An 18,411-nucleotide genomic window follows, 5' to 3' on the forward strand; every position below is an offset into this window, starting at 1 on the left:
GGAAAGAGTATCAACTTAATCCCACAACATAGTATAGTAAGACGCTTGGCATGAGCAGATGACCTAAGAACTGGTCTGCAATGCTTAATATAGTTTTTCTGTCCAAGACTGAAATATTTGCTTCAGTGAAACCTGACAAGTCCTTGAAGTTGGAAATAATACCTCCTCGACTTAAATTGAATAATCTCTAGTGAGCCAAGATTTGGAGAAGTAATATCAGCAGGCAATGCATTCTTGTGAGTGAAGGAAATTAGTTTTAGCACTTGTTAAGCTTTAACGAACAATATTTTATGTTTTTAATTCCCTACAACCTTCAAGAGATATGATCTCCAAATTCACATCCAGAAATCAAGTCACCCTCAAAGTCATCTGGTAGAAGCCAATGTTCAACGAACACTGACCTCGGACTTGAGCCCCACGAAGGCATTGCTCATACTATATTTTATACCAAAAATAACATTAAAGCCTCAAAAATTTAACACGTCCAATTCTGAGCATAAAGAAAGAGAGGTAGCCCAGGAACCGGAGAGAAACCGAAGTGAATTTCTTGTACATTGTACTTAATGGCATTAGCAATCCACTTAAGATGTTCAAAGATGGAGGTAAAATTTGCAAGGAGAAAAGGAAGGTGAGCGATGGAGGAGGGTTCGGAAGGTGCAGCAAGAGAAGCAGGAGTGGTCATCATAGCATTAATAGAGACTTACAGACAGGAATTTGGGTTCACCAGTAGCTAGTTAGAAAAGATCAAGCATGGTCATGTCTCTAAGCAAAATGTAAAGATACCAAAATCACACCTAATAATTTAGAAAGTGGAAAAGCTTAAGAGCATCAAGGTTGATCTTCTAAGAAATCAATTTTAAGTGAATTATAATGTAGAAACTGCAAGTTCACAAGCAAGTGTAGCATGAAATGCTGGGGGGATTTTTTCGATATGGAAAATATGTCCAGCAAGTATGAATGTATGCTTAATAGAGAAATCAAAGATAATCATTGTTCAAGGGTAGGAATTGATGCTTCCTCCAATGCTCATAATCATAGAATTCTTGATCCGCCAATCAAACCACCATTATCTAGCCAAAAGCTAGGAAATGATAGTGAAAAAAAAATGAAATTTGATGACTAATCAAGTTAATTAGATAGAATCTCAAAATTCAACTCAATCATGAACTCAAATCATACAAACTGGATTCAAGGTAAAAGCAGAATTATTCAACACACAATCGGCCGGCGCAGCAAAACAAAGCACCAAACCGGACACAACCCCTACTTATATCATATCAAGATTCGAAATCCTTCTACATTACAGAGAAAACATTGCAGAAGCAAGTAAACCAAATGATCCCACCAGAATATTTTTAGTAAAGATAAGTGCACTAGATATATCCACAGAAGCTGCAGGACTCTCTACAGTTACTGCAGGAACTGCCTTCGTTGGCTTTTCTGGTGCAGGTGCCACTGGTGCTGGAGCTGGAGCATGAGAAGCAAAAATGTCCTTGGGGAGGAGTACCTTCTCAATCTTATAAATGGCTAGCTGGTTGTCTGTGTATACGGTTCCAGATAAACTAGTATTGGTAAGTCCTGTGGTTATGTTCACCGAGTTTGGATAACTTGTGACATTGAGCGGTAACCTACTACCTGTTCCGGCCCATGTTCCGAGAGGATTGCTTACGGTCTGGAACTGGGAAGTGGAGAGGAATGTTGGAACTACGTGAAACTTCACTAACTCAGACTTGTCTCCATCCCTTAGAGTGTTTAGAGTTCCTGATTTGAGTTCCGAAAATGCGCTATCTGTTGGTGCAAAGATGGTTAAACCAGTGCTTGAATCATTTAGTGCGGAGAATAAGTGGCTTTCCTCTTGAGTGGATCTCAAAAGACGGATAAAGATCGTGAAGTGGCTAGACTTCTCTCGTGAAGTGTCCAGCCTTCTCGAGGATTTTGGTGACGTTGGTGATGCCATGCGGTGCAGCTGCCTGTGTTGGGGTTGCAGCTGGAGGTGGTTCTACGACTACTGCAGGTGCCTGCGCTGGGGCTGCAGCTGGTATCTGGGCAAAGGTATTGGCACAATGGAGGAATAAAAGGAATATTGAAAATGAGGAGAGTAACTGCTGCTTCATCTTTATGTTTTTGGGATTAATTATAACGCTAGAAACAATAGATCAGAAATGCCAATACTAGTTGAGCTAGAATTGTGCATGGAAGTATTTGATGTGTAAAGAAGAGATAGAGTGAGGTTTTTATAGTGGTCGGAAGAGGATGAACTTAGGTGTAATGTCCAGTTTTAGTTACAAACTAGGTTTATATCAAGTACCTTATCTTACTTCAAAAAGGTGGAGGGTATCAAAGGAGAGGGAACTTCGACAAATGCTGCAGCAACTAGTTTGCTTGGAAAAGAAGGGAAAAAAGTTCCTAAAACCTAAGTAGATTTCAAGTGGGTGTGACAGCAAATAAGGATGTCAATGATTGTCAGAATTATAATTGTCTGAATCAGAAAGGAAGAATAGCTTCATCAATGATAGAGCCTTCAGTGACTTGTTTGCTGAAGAAAGGGCAACATTCACTATTCACTTGCATTTCAGCAAATAATTCTGATGAATAGATCTTTCCACCCTTCAATTCATGACAACCTTTCCAAATTCCCTTAGAATTCAAATCACTCACCAGTACTTAACACGACCTTGTGTGCCATTCACAGCGATTTTGCAGTATACAAGGCACCTCGGATGAAAGGAGCCTTGAGTTTTTTAGATTAATTGAGGTGTGTTTTATCCGGACATCTCACATAAATCAAAATAAAAAAAAGTAAATCTTGAGTTTTTAACATGAAACATGTTACTCATTTATTTATAAATGATAACAATAATTATAATTTTAGATTTAATTATTAAATCGCCATGAGATAATTCTACAAGCTCAATTTTGTAAGTAATGTAAGTGAAAATCTCTTAAATTTTTGTTTTTTTATTATTTTTCTAATTAATATTGAATTTTAATAACTTTTCTTGCTAAGATTTGATTTCTTTTGATTAGATTGATTTTAATCTCTATATAAACGGATGGTATTTTTTTATATTATTATTGAATAATAAACTTTACAGAAAATATGAAGTTTTCTCTACCTATATCTCCATATTATAACCTTAGAATTTGCGAGCCATAATTATGACGTTATTTGTACTGTCAATTTTCGCCATCGTCAAACGAATACGTGGAAACATGAGTTCAAGTTCTTTCACATGGTGCTCAACAGCATTAAGCATTCATGATGGAAGTAAAACTTTTACAGAGGAGAAGATGAATGGAGAACAGTGGAGGATACGTTTTCTTGATGAGTTAGTATAGATGCAAATGGTTGGATCCAATTGGCCTGCCTTGAGAAGGGTCGAACAACTTGCTTAGACAAACAAATCAAATGTCAAAAATCATTCCATCAAGAATGACAAAAATATACTTTTCAAAAACAAATAAGCAAAATGTAATTTTTTTTTTCATTATAAAAACATCAATATTATCCTTATAACTCATTAAAAGGTTTGAATTTTGCCCTTTACAGTTAACTAACAAAAAAATAATAAGAAGAATGAAAACTTAATTGGTTATATTCTAGATTTGTTCTCTATAAATTATTAATTTAAGTATTGTAAATTTCAGAGCTATTAAAATTTATATTATTATTAATTTAAAGGCTCATAAAATTAATTAAAATATATATAAATTAGTTCTAATATCCACATTAATAAAACAAAATAATAAAAAGCTCAATATTGTTGTTATATTATCTCACAGAAAACTAGAAACTAAAACAGAGTCAAAATTCAAGTATATTATCCCTCGGAAGAATGCTTGACTAAAATGCTTCTCCTTCCTTTCCCTTCTGTTTAAGAACCAGGAGGACCTATCCATATTTCACAAGACAAAAACTTGTATCATTGCCCATTTTTCATCATAATGTACTTCTTCCATATATAGGTGGACTAACTGTTATCATCATTGTCTCTTGATGAACAATTTTTCTACCGTCTTCAGGTATCAGGGAATAGATTCTCACCGGAGCTTGTTCCGATCTACTAGAGACTATTGGGCTAGACTGATCATTCTAGTCCATGATTCTTGGCAAAACATGGGAGGAATTTTGTGGGCTCTTTTCCTTTAACACTATTTAAATGGCGGATATAGCAGGACTCAAGATAAATTCATGATCTTGCTTAATTTATTTTTTTTATAAGGTAAAGGATGTTTTTTAATTACTAAGATTAACTCTTCTTTGCTAATAATTTTAAAGTGCACTTCTTATAATTTAATGCATTCAAAAAAATTTAATGAATCTTTTATCTAGATGTTGGCTTAAGTACTTAAATATAGATTAATCACTTAGAGTTAAAAAAAATTATTAATAAGGAAAAATAAAACACTTACTTTTAAAAACTGTTTTGTGTGATATATTTTTTCTATTACCATAGGAAATTTATTTATGAAAGTAGAGGTTAAAGTGGCATATTCTTCTTGCTAAAAAATTACATATAATGAGAACAATTATATATTATTTTGTAAAGTTCTTTATTATTAGTGTTTGTTGTTGTTGTGTACAAAGAAATGTTATATTAGATTGCATTTAATTAGTCTTAAAATAAAAAAAAAATTAAATGGTTTAAAATATGAAAATAAATTGATTTTTAAAATATTTTTAGAATAAATTTCAATACTCTCAATATAATATAAAATAATATAGAAAAAATTCATGTACTTAGTTGAAAAAATTAAAAACTTAGGTAAGGCCAATATCAAGTTTTCATATTTCAGCCCATGAAAAAACCCAAAAGCCTAAATCTCACTTGATTTCAGCCCAGATAACAGCAACCACTCTATGAGGCCCAAATATATAGCTAGGGCTCAGTCTGTCCTCAAACGGACTCCCTCTCCTCAGACCCTCCACTCTCCCTCTTCTCTCTCTCAAAAACCCTCCAAAATCTGTCTCAGATTCTCTCTTGGGTTTTCAGCTAAGATGCTAACAGGGGACATACCACCGAACCAAACAATTTACATTAAGAACCTCAACGAGAAGGTCAAGAAAGAAGGTTTGTTGTTGCTTACTTCCATCTAACGTTCTTGCTGTTCTTCTTGCCCAGAAAAATAAGCTAAGTTTGAGCGACTAAAACCCTAAAAAGAATCTGAACCTTACGATTGTTTTTGCTTCTTAAGCAATATAGTAGCTGAAAGCACTCTTGGTTGATCTTTCGAGGAGATTTCTTCTTAGGGTTACTGCTAGTGAAATCAAGCTTAAAATTTTAGTGTGGAAGTAGCTTAAATTAGCTGTTAAAGAAAGTTATTTGATCTATGAGAAGTGAAACTAATGTGATTTGTAGTGATATTTATGCATTTTAACTTAATTATGAGAGATTTTTTATGGGGTGTCTTTTTTTTTTTGGTGTGTGGGTAGAGTTGAAGAGGTCACTTTATTGTCTGTTCTCTCAATATGGGAGGATTTTGGATGTTGTTGCTTTGAAGACGGCGAGGCTTCGAGGGCAAGCATGGGTAGTGTTTAGTGAAGTTACGGCTGCGAGTAATGCTGTGCGACAGATGCAGGGTTTTCCGTTTTATGATAAACCTATGGTACGTCTTGCGATGCTTGGTCAGTAAGTCTTCGCTCTTTGTATTTGTTAATGCATCAATTAGGTATGTTTCTTTGATGTCTTTTTCTCAAGTTTCCTAAGTGTAAAGAATTTTTAATTTTATTATCTGTCAGCTTTCAAAGCCACAATTTTGATGTGTTTCAATTTGTCTATACTAGTAATGGATTATCAACTTGTTTTGGGTGTGATTTTGTGACCATAAACTATAGTCTTTGTGGTTTGTCCTGTTCAGTTTTTTTTTTTTTTTTGGTTTTATCCTTGAGCCTTTGCTTGCTTGTTATGGACTTGCATAACAGTGGGATGGTATTCTTTCACCAGCTCCTCCAAAACTACTGTTGCGAAATGGATGGTTCTTGTGAACAAGAAGTCATAGATTTTCATGGTTAATAATGGGCTCATTGTGACCCTTAAATTAATAATTCACTTTGTGATTGACATAAGAAGAAAAAGGGAAAGATTCTCAATGCCTTACATGAAGTTTCAATTATGCCAATCATGGAGTTATATTGTGTTTTGACCTGATAGAAAGGTCATAGTTGTGTGGTATAATTTATGTTAGTGTACTAAAGAAGGGAGAAATATGTGTGCCTAATTAACTACAATTTTGTCAAAAACATTGACTGGTGGACTCTTTAAAGCATGCATTCCCTGAGGACGGTTATTATTTGTGTATTTGTTTGTTTATTTAGAATCTTGAGAACATTCATATTTCTGTAGAATATCTTTGTGCCTAGTAAATTTTCATTGTGCAATGAATCTCATTGCTGCGGTGCAGCGGATTCAATACGCGAAAACAAAGTCTGATTGCATTGCAGAAGCAGAAGGAGTCTATGATCCAAATGCAAAGAAGAAGAAGAAGCAAGAGGAAAAAGGTGAGTGCAATTAAGTAGCAATTTCTACTTTATTGAGCTTTACAACTGGTATGTTTATCCCATACTTAAAAATTTGAGTGCTCAAATGGAACTCATTCATTGAATTCAAGAAAATTGCATTAGGAAGTTATAGCAGAGAAATATGCTTGAATTCTTCTTTGTAAGTGCTGTATTGACCAGGAAGTAAAAACTCTTCTTGTTCTGTTCTTTAAACTGCTCAAAAAGTTTGAGGAACCATTTCTTGAGCAAATGCTGTGTTAGAGGCTCCACTATTCGATATGATAGCAGGAACTACACCATTTAATATGGTTGATTTAGTTATCTAGTTCCTGATTCAAGCATATGACTTTTCTTAAGGAAATATTTACTGTTGACCTATGATTTGTACATGATTGTATTATTGTAAAAGTGAAACCTAATACCATATAGAAGCAAGTGCTGCCCTTACAAATTTGATGCTGATACCTGATTTATGTTTCAGTCGATGCTCCTGTGTAACTTAAGGTGATTATGCCCGTGTAACTTAGGTGATTTTGCCTTCCAGGTTTATAGTTATATGTACTAAAATCAGATGGGAAACAAGTTGTGTGTGTGGAAAATGCTCTCCATATGTATCATTTTCTAATAACTTTTGACAACTTATGAAAGAATAAAAATAGAGCAATTTTGGGGCAGTGCCATGTCTTAACTGGGATGGGATTTAAATTCTTACGCTAGACTAATGTTTTGTTTTGACTTACTATGAAGGGGAAAAACATCTTAATTTTTGTTCATTGATGCTCCTGATGTTCTATTATGCACTTATAATTGGATACATGTTTTCCTCTTCAGCTGAGAGAAAGAAACGTGCTGAAGAAGCTCAGCAATCAGCTCCAGCTAATGGGAAACCTGCTGAAAGTAATGGGGGGCCAGTAAGTCACATTTATGCTTCTGTCCTCCAATGTGCCTTGAACCCTTGCATGCATGTTTTGATGTTCTTACGAGTTGAGCAAATAAGCTTAGGCTTATATGCAGTTTCATGTGTTTCATTTTTATAAAGATGAAGAGTGTTGAAGATGGTTGCATGATAATTTTTGAAGCATTCATTGTGCCATTGATGTATGTATTGATTTTATTGCTGGCATTAATGCATCACATTTCACACTCAAACCTTTCCTGTGTATTTCATCTGTGTACTTCAACTACTTATTTTGAATTCCTATATTTTATCTAATCAATGCTTGCTTATTATATCCTGTCTATGTCTGTGATGTGTAGACTTCTTTCCGCCAAGGAAACCAGAGTGCACAGGAAACCGTTCCACCAAATAATATATTGTTTATTCAAAACTTGCCCCATGAAACCACTAGCATGATGTTGCAAGTGCTCTTCCAGCAATACCCAGGATTTAGGGAAGTCCGAATGATTGAGGCAAAGCCAGGTATTGCATTTGTGGAATTTGAAGATGATGTGCAATCCTCCATGGCCATGCAGGCCCTTCAAGGTTTCAAAATTACTCCCCAGAACCCTATGGCTATTACTTACGCCAAGAAGTAACCAACCCTTGTTTTAAAGCTAGTTCCTTTTTCACTTCTTGCCTCAAATGTTTCCCTTGGATATGATGATCGAAGAGTTCTATGCATACGGTAACCATGTAGATTCTCGATAACTAATTGTCGAATTTCATTTCCAATTTGTTTGATGTTCAATATCACAATTTGAAGTAATGCAATGAGAAGATCTGAATATGCTTTTCCAAGCGAATCTCCGTGACGTATTTTGAATTAGATGATCCCATATAATTGGCAAGTTCAGTTTTCCTTTATTTTCTACATTATATTTAGTTCTTCATTGCTGGCTGGATTGCACCAGCTGCGTAACTGTCACGGATTTTCTGTGCCTACTGATGTTTCACAACTCGTTGTTGAGACCATATCCAGTGATGTTGCCAAGTGGTGAGGGCAGCTGTCTGGTATATTGTTATCCGCTCCATTCATTGTTTATGCCAATCTGTCGATGTTTCCAATCGGTGAGGGCTCCAAGTCATTCAACTCTCTTTGTTTTTTTTTATTAAAACATGTATGACTTTATGTGCTGACAAAAGGCAACCTCCACTACATGGTTAAAAGCTGTTGTGCCTTTGGATTCTGATCTAACAAAATAGGAAACGAAATGGGAGCCCATTGAACTTTTTATAGTTGAAATTGATCTGAAATGAACAATTTTGGTTTCACGAATCCTTCATCCATTTCTCTTTAATCACTCCGCATTTTATATTTCTTATCTGTGGCGCTAGCAGATAAGAGACGAATGGCTTCGTGTAACAAGTCCATGATTTAGTTGGGGGGGTTCATTGCACACGTAAGATGTGGTCATCGGGCCTCTAATTCTAGGAACATTGTACTGAGTTGGATTGGGAGTACAGAAGACAGGTCATGTTTGATCTTCCATCTTAGCTAACTTGAGAAATGGAATTGAATCCAGTCATCTACAGTTCCTTTTCAGGGCTTTTTACTACAGGGGACGGAAGAAATTTGCACAGAGCCATGCTACATGGCTGAGATAGGCTTGATATGCTCCTCATTTGCAGCCGTTTCTGATGGAGGAGAGTTTTTTCTTTTACCATTATCCAACCCCTTTTGACTAAGCACGTTCCCTGCTTGGTGTCCTCTAATTTTTTGGCCTTGAGTAAAGTTAATCATCATAGGCTGGTGAGGCCTACAAGAAGCTGGGGAAAAAAGAACTCATACTTGTCTCTAGATGCGTTAAATCCCATTTGATATGTGAAGTCCCCGAGGTTGTTTCATGATTTATATATATTGAATTAGAAGAATAAAATTGTATCATGAGAACAACTCAACGGCTAAGATTTGATATTTGTTGTTAATGGCTCAAAGACTTCTATATTTCATCGTATATTTTTAAAAAAAAAAAAAAGATACATTTTTTGGTTCATTGCTATTGATTATAATTGTCCTTTTTCCGAAAAATGCTTGCTTTACAAATATATATCATGGCTCTAGCTTTAATATAATTATATTAAATTAAAATATTTATTAAATGAATCGAATTATACGAGTACGAGAATTGAGAATTATAACTAGTTATAAAACATGATATAAGAATTTATTTAGAGAAAGCTATGAATTACATGTTAGGAGAATTAACTAGAATTAATTTATTAATTTTTTTTAAATAATTAAAATGATATTATTATAAAATAAAATAAAAAGTCAACAAATTAAGGATTTAATATTAATTTAGGTTTTGAGTTAATTTGAATTTTTTACAATATTAAACCCCTGAGTATTTTAATTTATTTTTATAATTCAAGCTAGTTTAGATTTTAGATTACTCGAATCCTTAATCAATTTACTGAATTAATTTAAATTTTATAATATATATATAGTATTCAACATGTAAATTTTAGTAATTTTTTATTGTAAAATTTAAAATACAACCTTAAATATCTTTTACTAGAAAAAATAGAGAGAGAGAGAGGACTTCATCTATCCAAAGTACTAAAACAAATTACAAATTATAAAACTTGAACTGCATTCATCCTATTTGGAAAGTGATGCCCACGCTCTAGAATAGCGCGCGGGGAAGAAGAACGTACAAATAAAATGGTACGTCGATTGATGAGGTGGAGGGCAGGGATTTAAAAAGGCCGTACCATGTGAGGAGGCTGAATATGTCCTTGTCGTGCTTGCCTTCCTCAGATGCAAACTTCCCAAGGTAGAAAAAAACAAAACATGAATAAAAAATACATTGTTTATTAGAATTTAATTCGCCAATCTTTCTTTTCAATATCTATTTTAAAATTCCCTCGTATAAGTTAAGAATATGCATGCACATATAATTTATTTTCTATAAGCGATTTTGATTTGTTTATTTGGTAGGGACAGATTTTGGTAGTCGTGTTCTTCTTATCAATGCCTTTTTTCTTTCTTTCTTTCTCTAATTTCTCTTCTTTCTTCTTAAGTATCTTATTGCAATTGTTTTTTCATTGGTTTTCAGGTGAATCTATTGCATTCCAACATGGTTTCTAACTTGATTGGTTTTTATATGATTTTTATTGTATTTTTACTTTTGATTTTATACAAAATTATCATCAAACTCTCTATTCTATATATTTTTTCTTTATTTATTTTATTTATATATAAAAAGAAATAAATTTATATATTGTAGTGAAAAATCACTATTTAATCATTGAATTCTACCTAAACTTTAGCTCTCATTGAATTTTGATTCATAGTAATGAGAAGGCCTCTTTAGAAGCTAATAAATAAGAAAATATACTTTCACAATGTTTTTTTTATGTACATGTTTTGAAAAAAAAATAAAAGAGGAAAGTGAAATTTTTTATTATGAGAATAGAAAAAAATTTACTAGAAATTTCATAAATAAATCTTTGGTAAATCAAGCATAATGCCTCTATAAAAATCTAATTCAAACAATATTAAAGAAAGCTAAAAGGATATCTAAGCGAACTAAATGAGAAAACAAAACTATAAAATTAAAAAATAAATAAATAAAAGAAAAAAAATAAAACTAAAGCATGGAAAATAAAAAAGCTAATAGCATAGAAATTGTCGTCATTAACAAGGTTGGGTACAATATAAAAATAAAAGAAATTGAATTAGACTTTATCAATGATTAAGAAATTCAATCTAAATAGAGTTTTTTTTTATCAATTTTGTAATCTTTCACCATGAATTCTATAAAGATTTTAGTTCATGGTAATTTGATTATGAACTAAATGTAATTTTTTAAATTTTGTTGTATTCATTTCATGAGATTCTAGAATATTTTATTTAAATTATTGAGGTATTTATCAATTTTTGTTGTATGTATTATTGTATCTAATACCTTTGAATGTTTAATCACATTCAATGGAATTATTTTGCATGTATCTAATGCCCATGCATATTATTTGCTTATATATATATATATATAAAAGAGAGAAGATTTCGTATATCTAAAATACGAAAAAAAAATACAAATTATAAAACTTTAACGACATGCATACGCTCGAGAATAGCGTGTAGGGAAGAAGAACGTACAAATAAAATGGCACGTTGATTAATGAGGTGGAGGGCAGGGATTTAAAAAGGCCGTACCATGTGAGGAGGTTGAAAATGTCCTTGGCTTGCTTGCTTGCCTTCCTCACATGCAAACTTCCCCTAGTCCATCCTCTTTTATATCTTTTCTATCCCTTCCATAATTAGAAAGTACACGACCCTCCCACTTAACCTTAGCATTTATTTTTTCTCATTTCCCATTTTGCCACTTCACCTTGCCCCCTTCTTTTTAGAGTACAATGTATTGTAAGTATAATTGAAACGTTTTAAAAGTTTTTAATTAATCATTATCTAATATAGTTTTATACGAATTTTACTCATTTTTTTCCCTTGAAATCTTGTTAAAAAAAACTATAATTTATAATTTTTTAAAACTTATATTATCAAACTATAAACATAAAATTTACCATAATATTAAATATATACTTAATAGTAAAAGCATTTTTTGCTTTTCTCTTTGCAACCATATTGACGTGGTATTAGTGGGAAGGGTAAAAGTAACTGTATATAATAATTCATCGAATAAAAATTTTATTTTATGGGTTTTAGATTGATTTTGATTTTATCATGAATTATTAAAATATAAGTTTACATGAAGATGATATTAGAAATGATGATGTAATTTATATTATTAAATTTAAATTTTATTAACTTGTTTTATTATTTCATTCAAATCTAGTAATTTAATAATAATATCGATATTTGATTTTAGACACATTCTAAAATTGGTGTATAATTTTAATATGATGATGCAAGTCATATTAAGACTTTTTAAAAAGATAATTTTAAAAACATTGTTTAACATGATTTTAAATATTATTTGAAAGTTTGATAACTTTTTTTGGATATTTTTTAAAAGTATATTTATTTTAGAAAAAAACTATTAAATTGATTTTTTTAAAGTTTTTTTAATTGATTTTGATGTGTTAATGTTAAAAATAAAATATTTTTTTTAACAAAATACTGTATATATTTGATTGAAGGAAAACGGGTTGAATAGGAAATTCAACAATAAAAGGAATTTAATTTAATCGCATAAAAATCAATGATCAAAATAACACCATAAAACCTAATGTAGTCATTTCACCTTCACAAGTCTTCTTCTCCAAGCCCAAGTACAACAGAAACTCCCCCAGCTCAACCACTGTTTTCTGTTAACCGTTACCCATCATAGAATCTTCCCTTAAACTCCACCAAAAAAACCCATTCCTCTCAAAATCTTTTCACATTCCTTTCCACCAATTTTCCACTCTCAAATCCATGAAAACCGCCAAGAAAACCACTTGCAATTGCAACCCCTTTGATTTTCTCACTGAAGAGATCATCTTTACAATCCTTGACTATCTTAACGATGACCCTTTTGCTAAAAAGTCATTTTCTTTAACCTGCAAAGCCTTTTACTCCATTGAATCTCACCATAGAAAGGCCCTTAAGCCACTTAGAGCTGAGCTTTTATCAAGAACCCTTCATAGGTACCTTCATATTGAACATCTTGATCTAACTGTTTGCCCTCGCATTGAAGACAGCATGTTAAATGTTGTTTCATTGGTATGTAAGGATGCTTTGTGTTCCATAAACCTGTCAAGATCAAGGTTTTTTACTAATATTGGATTGTCAAGTTTGGTTTCAAATTGTTTCAATTTGGTTGAGATTGATTTGTCAAATGGGGTAGAGTTGAATGACATGGCTGCTGCTGCAATTTCTGAGGCTAAGAATTTGGAGAAGTTGTGGCTGGCCAGATGTAAGTTGATTACTGATCTGGGGATTGGGTGTGTTGCTGTTGGCTGTAGAAAGTTGAGGTTGATTAGCTTGAAATGGTGTTTGAAGATTAGTGATCTTGGTGTGCAGTTGCTTGCTTTGAAATGTAAGGAGATTAGGAGTCTGGATCTCTCTTACCTACAGGTAATTCATGTTTTTTATTTGTCTATTTTAGTTTCTGTTCTCTGTCTGTTTTCTAAGAAACATTAAGGAAAGAGAAATTTATCAACAGCTTCTTGTTGAATTGTTGTTTGTTTCTGATTTCTTGAATAATTTAGCTTTATTGAAGTTATTATTAGGACATGACATGCTTTGATGTTGTTCTGTTGTGTAATTGTGGCTGTTTTATTTCCAATATGATGTCACCATGTTTAATTTTTCTTGGATTTAGGTATTGAATTAGAATTCAACTTTAGCTATGTGCTTTATTGCTACTTGAGATTGAAATTGAAGTTTGGCTTTTTGATCTTCTTTTTTTTGTACCCTGCAGCTGCATCTAGGTGCATTGTTTCTGTTTAGGGCACTACTCAACTCCATTATTGGGCAAATTCCAATGTCAGTGGGAATAGGATTTCACTTTATTGTCCTAGATTTTTTGTTAAGAACTACGTTGGACAGGCAGTGTTCCTGAAAAGTTGACTCAAGTGATTCATGGATTTTAAGATTGATTAAGGTTTGATTTATGTAATTTTTACAGGATTAGTTTATCCCCGGTGATAGTTTGTCTGAAGTCATCCATTTGTTTCTTCAGCTATGCTATGTGGTGGATAATTACTTGTAGAGAGGCTTAATGGTTGTTGACCAAAACTTAGTTAATAAAGTTGCATGAGATATGAAATGCAAGAAAATGTAGTCAGAAAGGGAGTATTTCTTGGTAAAATTTGCCCTCCACTGTACAGTGTTATATGTTGGATTAATGCCCGATTAATTTCCCATGTTCTAATTTATTAGCTGACAATAGTTTTCTTTCTGATAGTAGATAAAATGCAATGCAGGAAATTCTGAGAACTCTAAGAAATTTTAACTTTTTTTGCAGATTACAGAGAAATGTCTTCCATCTATTTTGCAATTGCAGCATCTTGAAGATCTAGTTCTTGAGGGATGCCTTGGTATTAATGATGATGGCCTCTCTACTCTCCAACAGAGTTGCAAGTCACTCAAGGTACCCTTACATAATAAATTATTGCTACACTGTTGGCAGAGTTGCAAGCTTTGATGTTGTTTGTTGGCTTCTTTACATAGATTTTGTTTTGAATTCATATAAGAGCATGACGTGTGAATTCCAGATTGAATGAATAATTGGAATTCTTTTGTTCACGCAACTGATGCACAAAATTCTTACTATACTGCATTTTGCTGCACATAACGTGTATGGTGTTTCATATTCAATTGACAATTTCTCTAATTTTGCAGACACTTAATATGTCCAACTGTCATAATCACAGTCATGTGGGTTTGTCGTCTCTGATAAATGGTGCTGAAAATCTACGAGAACTTACTTTAGCTTATGGCCCTTCTGTAAGTCTGGTATCTTTAAGCACAAAAAATTCCTGGAAACTCTGATACATATAGATTGATCATTAATACTTGATGATGGTTCAGGTAACTGCAGATCTGGCAAAATGTTTGCTTAACTTTTCAGGGTTGCATTCTGTTAAGTTTGATGGCTGTTTGGTTAAATGTTTCGGTATTAGAGCCATTGGAAGTTGGCCTAACTCACTCAAGGAATTGAGCTTCAGTAAGTGCTCAGGGGTCACAGATGACAGTCTATCCTTCTTAGTGCAACAACACAAAGAATTGAGGAAGTTAGATATCACATGCTGTCGCATGATAATGTATGACTCTGTAGACAACATAACAAGCTCATGCCGTTCTCTCACTTCCCTCAGAATGGAGTCCTGTAGCCTGGTTCCCAAAGAAGCATTTGTCTTGTTTGGACAGCGTTGTCAACTTATGGAGGAATTAGATGTCACAGATACCAAAATTGATGACGAAGGTTTCAGCTTTGTTATCCTTATGCCCTTCGAACAAATTTTATATTTGAGTAATTGATTAAGCTACTATTGTGCAGGTTTGAAGTCCATCTCAAGATGTTCCAAACTTTCAAGTTTAAAGTTGGGCATTTGCATGAACATAACCGACAATGGACTAAAACATATTGCAAGCAGATGTTCAAGGCTAAAAGAGCTTGATTTGTATCGGTTCGTGACTTTCAATGTCTGCATAATTCTACCATGTTTAAACCATAAGAATGTCTTGAGAACCCTGTCGGTACTCAGAATGGAATCCATGACGATCAAATTCCACCGTATCTTTAACCTGAGTTCATTGCATTTTAGATTTCAGCTTACCTTGTACCTTTGACTCTGTTCAGTATTATTGATTGTGTTTTGATTCTTTTTTTTTTCGGTAGGTCATTGGGAATAAGTGATGAGGGCATTGCAGCAGTTACTTTTGGATGTCCTGATCTGGAGGTCATTAACATAGCTTACAATGATAAAGTTACAGATGCTTCATTAATATCATTATCAAGATGTTCAAGGTTAAGAGTGCTTGAGATCAGAGGATGTCCTCATGTCTCATCAAAAGTTATATCGGCTATTGCTGTCCGATGTAGGCAACTCATGGTGCTGGACATTAAGAAGTGCTTCAATATCAATGATAATGCAATGCTCTCACTTGCTCAGTTTTCCCAAAACCTCAAACAGGTAATACACTTGTCTGGTGACCGAAAACTTTAAAATCAATCTTAGGCTAATGATAGCTGTTCATTCCATATGTTGCAGATAAACTTGTCGTATTGTTCGGTAACAGATGTTGGCCTTTTGGCACTAGCCAGCATGAATCGCCTTGAGAACATAACTGTGTTACACTTGGGAGGATTAACTCCAAATGGCTTGGCAGCTGCTCTATTAGCTTGTAGAGGAATAACTAAAGTGAAGCTACATGCTTCCTTCAAACCATTAATTCCTAAATCCCTTCTCGATTACATCGAAGCCCATGGCTGTGTATTTCACTGGAGAGATAAAGCATTCCAGGTCTGAGTACCCTCCTTTCTAGCTAGTCATCATTGCATACACAATATGAAATTCAAGAAATAATTTATACCTTTCCAAATGATTTATAGAACTCCACTAACATGCTTGCGAAGACTTGGTCCTGGAATCTCTTTGCCATCAATCTTATGTTGATTGCTGACTTCCTGCTAGCTTCTAGAGAAAATGACCCCCACATAGATAATGATCAGTTGGCCTATGAAATTTTTACTCTGGGCAATCCTTTGACAACAAAGCTGACAAAATGTCAACCCCAAATGCTGAATCATATTGCTCATGACTCTTTTTTTTTATCCCATTTTTTTAATATGGTTGACACCTGGCAGGTGGAGATGGATCCAAAGGGATGGAAGTCACATTTTTGGGAAAGTGCTGAAGCTCCCTAACCTGTGGACGAGAATATACTGTTCTTTTTGTGAATGGAAAAGGTATATTCATCAACTTGTGTCTCTTTGCTTTTATAGAAGAACGGAGTCTTTAGCAGAAAGGGATCACATGTTTGTCCTTTTCTGGTGGGGACACCGGACCCTATATGTTCACACTTGTGTCTGAGAGTAACCCGGCCCGTTGATTTTTGGTTGAGTAATTAAGCTTTAGTTTATGATTTTTGGTTCAAATTATTTAAATTGCTTTTTGGTAGGAACCCAATATGTTCACATCATTTTCTTTTGCTGCTTTTTTTTTTTCTTTTTGCTTTTTGGTAGGAAAGGTGGAATGAAGAAAGAAATGGGGGCTTGAAATTGAAGTTATTAAACTTCATCTGCAAGTTGATTTTGAAAAAGGATCAAGTCAATATTTTTTAAAATAAAAAGTTAAAACAATATCTTTTAAATTTTTTTAAGTTAATAAATTTTGATCAGGGTCAACTATATTGGAAACTAACTCAAATTTTTGTCTACTAATTATAGAATATTGTCTACTAATTATATCGAGTTTAATAAATATACTAAAAGTTATTCAATTTTGCTTCCTATGTATCTCAATGTATTTATGACTTCTTCATTTAGGCTAATTTCGTGACATTTTCGGCCATGCAATGCTCTCCTCCCTAGCCGCCTTGACAAGAAGATACAATCAAGCTTGGCTCCTCATGGTTTGTGAAGGTAAGTCATTGCTGGCTTCAAGCTTAGTCAAATGATATCATTTCAAACACCCAGCAGTCTTTTCAAGGAGTTGTAAATTTTTTATAAGAATTTTATTGCCTTGTTGAAGCTACCTAAGTCATGTCAAATGACACTCCACAACTCCCTCCAGCCATTTAATGCTAGGGAAGTAGCGAATATAGAGAATTATCTCGAGACCCCTTAACATGGAAGGTGTTTGCAGATGATATTCCTGTTTTGGCGTCGGCATAAACCTCCACTGTATAGTCATTATAAGCTTGCATATGCCCAATGGTTGGCCTTTTAGAGGTCCCTGAATTTCTTACTTTGACCAAAATACATCCAATTCAGAAGAGGGCATGACACGAGGTAACTCTCATTTTCATAAAATTTGACTATGATCAAAATACATCCAATTCATAATAGTGTTTTTAATTCCCGTTCAGACAAGGCAGAGTCTTAAATTAAATGATATGAAAATTATTATAGTTCAAGATGATCGACCTTGGTTTTTTTAAAAATTTAAAATGATATTATTTTAATTTTATTTTAAAAATATCTTAAAATAATATCATTTTAAATTAATTTATAACAATCTAGTTACGCAATTTATATATATTAATTATGGAGATAAGATTGAAAGGGTAACCCGTATAATTTGTGATGCAAGCCTAGAGCCGAGTTACGTACCAAACCAAATTTAATAACAATGCAAATGCTTGGTGTCCTGGTTGAATAGAATGAGAAAGGGGCGTTGCATCCAATACTTGTGGAATAATAAATTTTAGTTGCCCTAGAAGACCAACCAGGTTGACAAAATAATAATTGTGCCTTTCTTTCGTGTTTTATTCATTCATTATCTATAATTTATAATAACTAAAAAAAAAAAAAACAAACATGGTGACTCACTAATAAAATTGAATTATAACACC

General features: G+C 33.4%; 2 protein-coding genes and 1 pseudogene across 2 annotated transcripts; 2 read left to right on the plus strand and 1 right to left on the minus strand.

Annotated features, from left to right (window-relative positions):
- Nucleotides 1-1,250: 1,250 nt before the first annotated feature.
- On the minus strand, nt 1,251-2,205 carry LOC105141841 (fasciclin-like arabinogalactan protein 12; annotated as a pseudogene).
- A 2,693-nt stretch (nt 2,206-4,898) lies between these two features.
- Nucleotides 4,899-8,242, plus strand: LOC105141843 (U2 small nuclear ribonucleoprotein B'' 2-like). The gene is made up of 5 exons (XM_011049216.1): nt 4,899-5,072; nt 5,435-5,607; nt 6,403-6,499; nt 7,331-7,410; nt 7,757-8,242. The coding sequence occupies exons 1-5, from the start codon at nt 5,000-5,002 to the stop codon at nt 8,033-8,035; spliced, it is 702 nt and encodes a 233-aa protein (XP_011047518.1). The 5' UTR covers nt 4,899-4,999; the 3' UTR covers nt 8,036-8,242.
- A 4,422-nt stretch (nt 8,243-12,664) lies between these two features.
- On the plus strand, nt 12,665-17,676 carry LOC105141844 (F-box/LRR-repeat protein 3-like). The gene is made up of 9 exons (XM_011049217.1): nt 12,665-13,464; nt 14,357-14,482; nt 14,734-14,838; nt 14,923-15,316; nt 15,392-15,521; nt 15,734-16,028; nt 16,107-16,358; nt 16,703-16,804; nt 17,384-17,676. The coding sequence occupies exons 1-8, from the start codon at nt 12,823-12,825 to the stop codon at nt 16,760-16,762; spliced, it is 2,004 nt and encodes a 667-aa protein (XP_011047519.1). The 5' UTR covers nt 12,665-12,822; the 3' UTR covers nt 16,763-16,804; nt 17,384-17,676.
- The last annotated feature ends 735 nt before the right edge of the window (nt 17,677-18,411 follow it).

Source organism: Populus euphratica, unplaced genomic scaffold (genome assembly GCF_000495115.2).
Source record: "Populus euphratica unplaced genomic scaffold, PopEup_1.0 scaffold132.1, whole genome shotgun sequence".
Taxonomy (NCBI): domain Eukaryota; kingdom Viridiplantae; phylum Streptophyta; class Magnoliopsida; order Malpighiales; family Salicaceae; genus Populus; species Populus euphratica.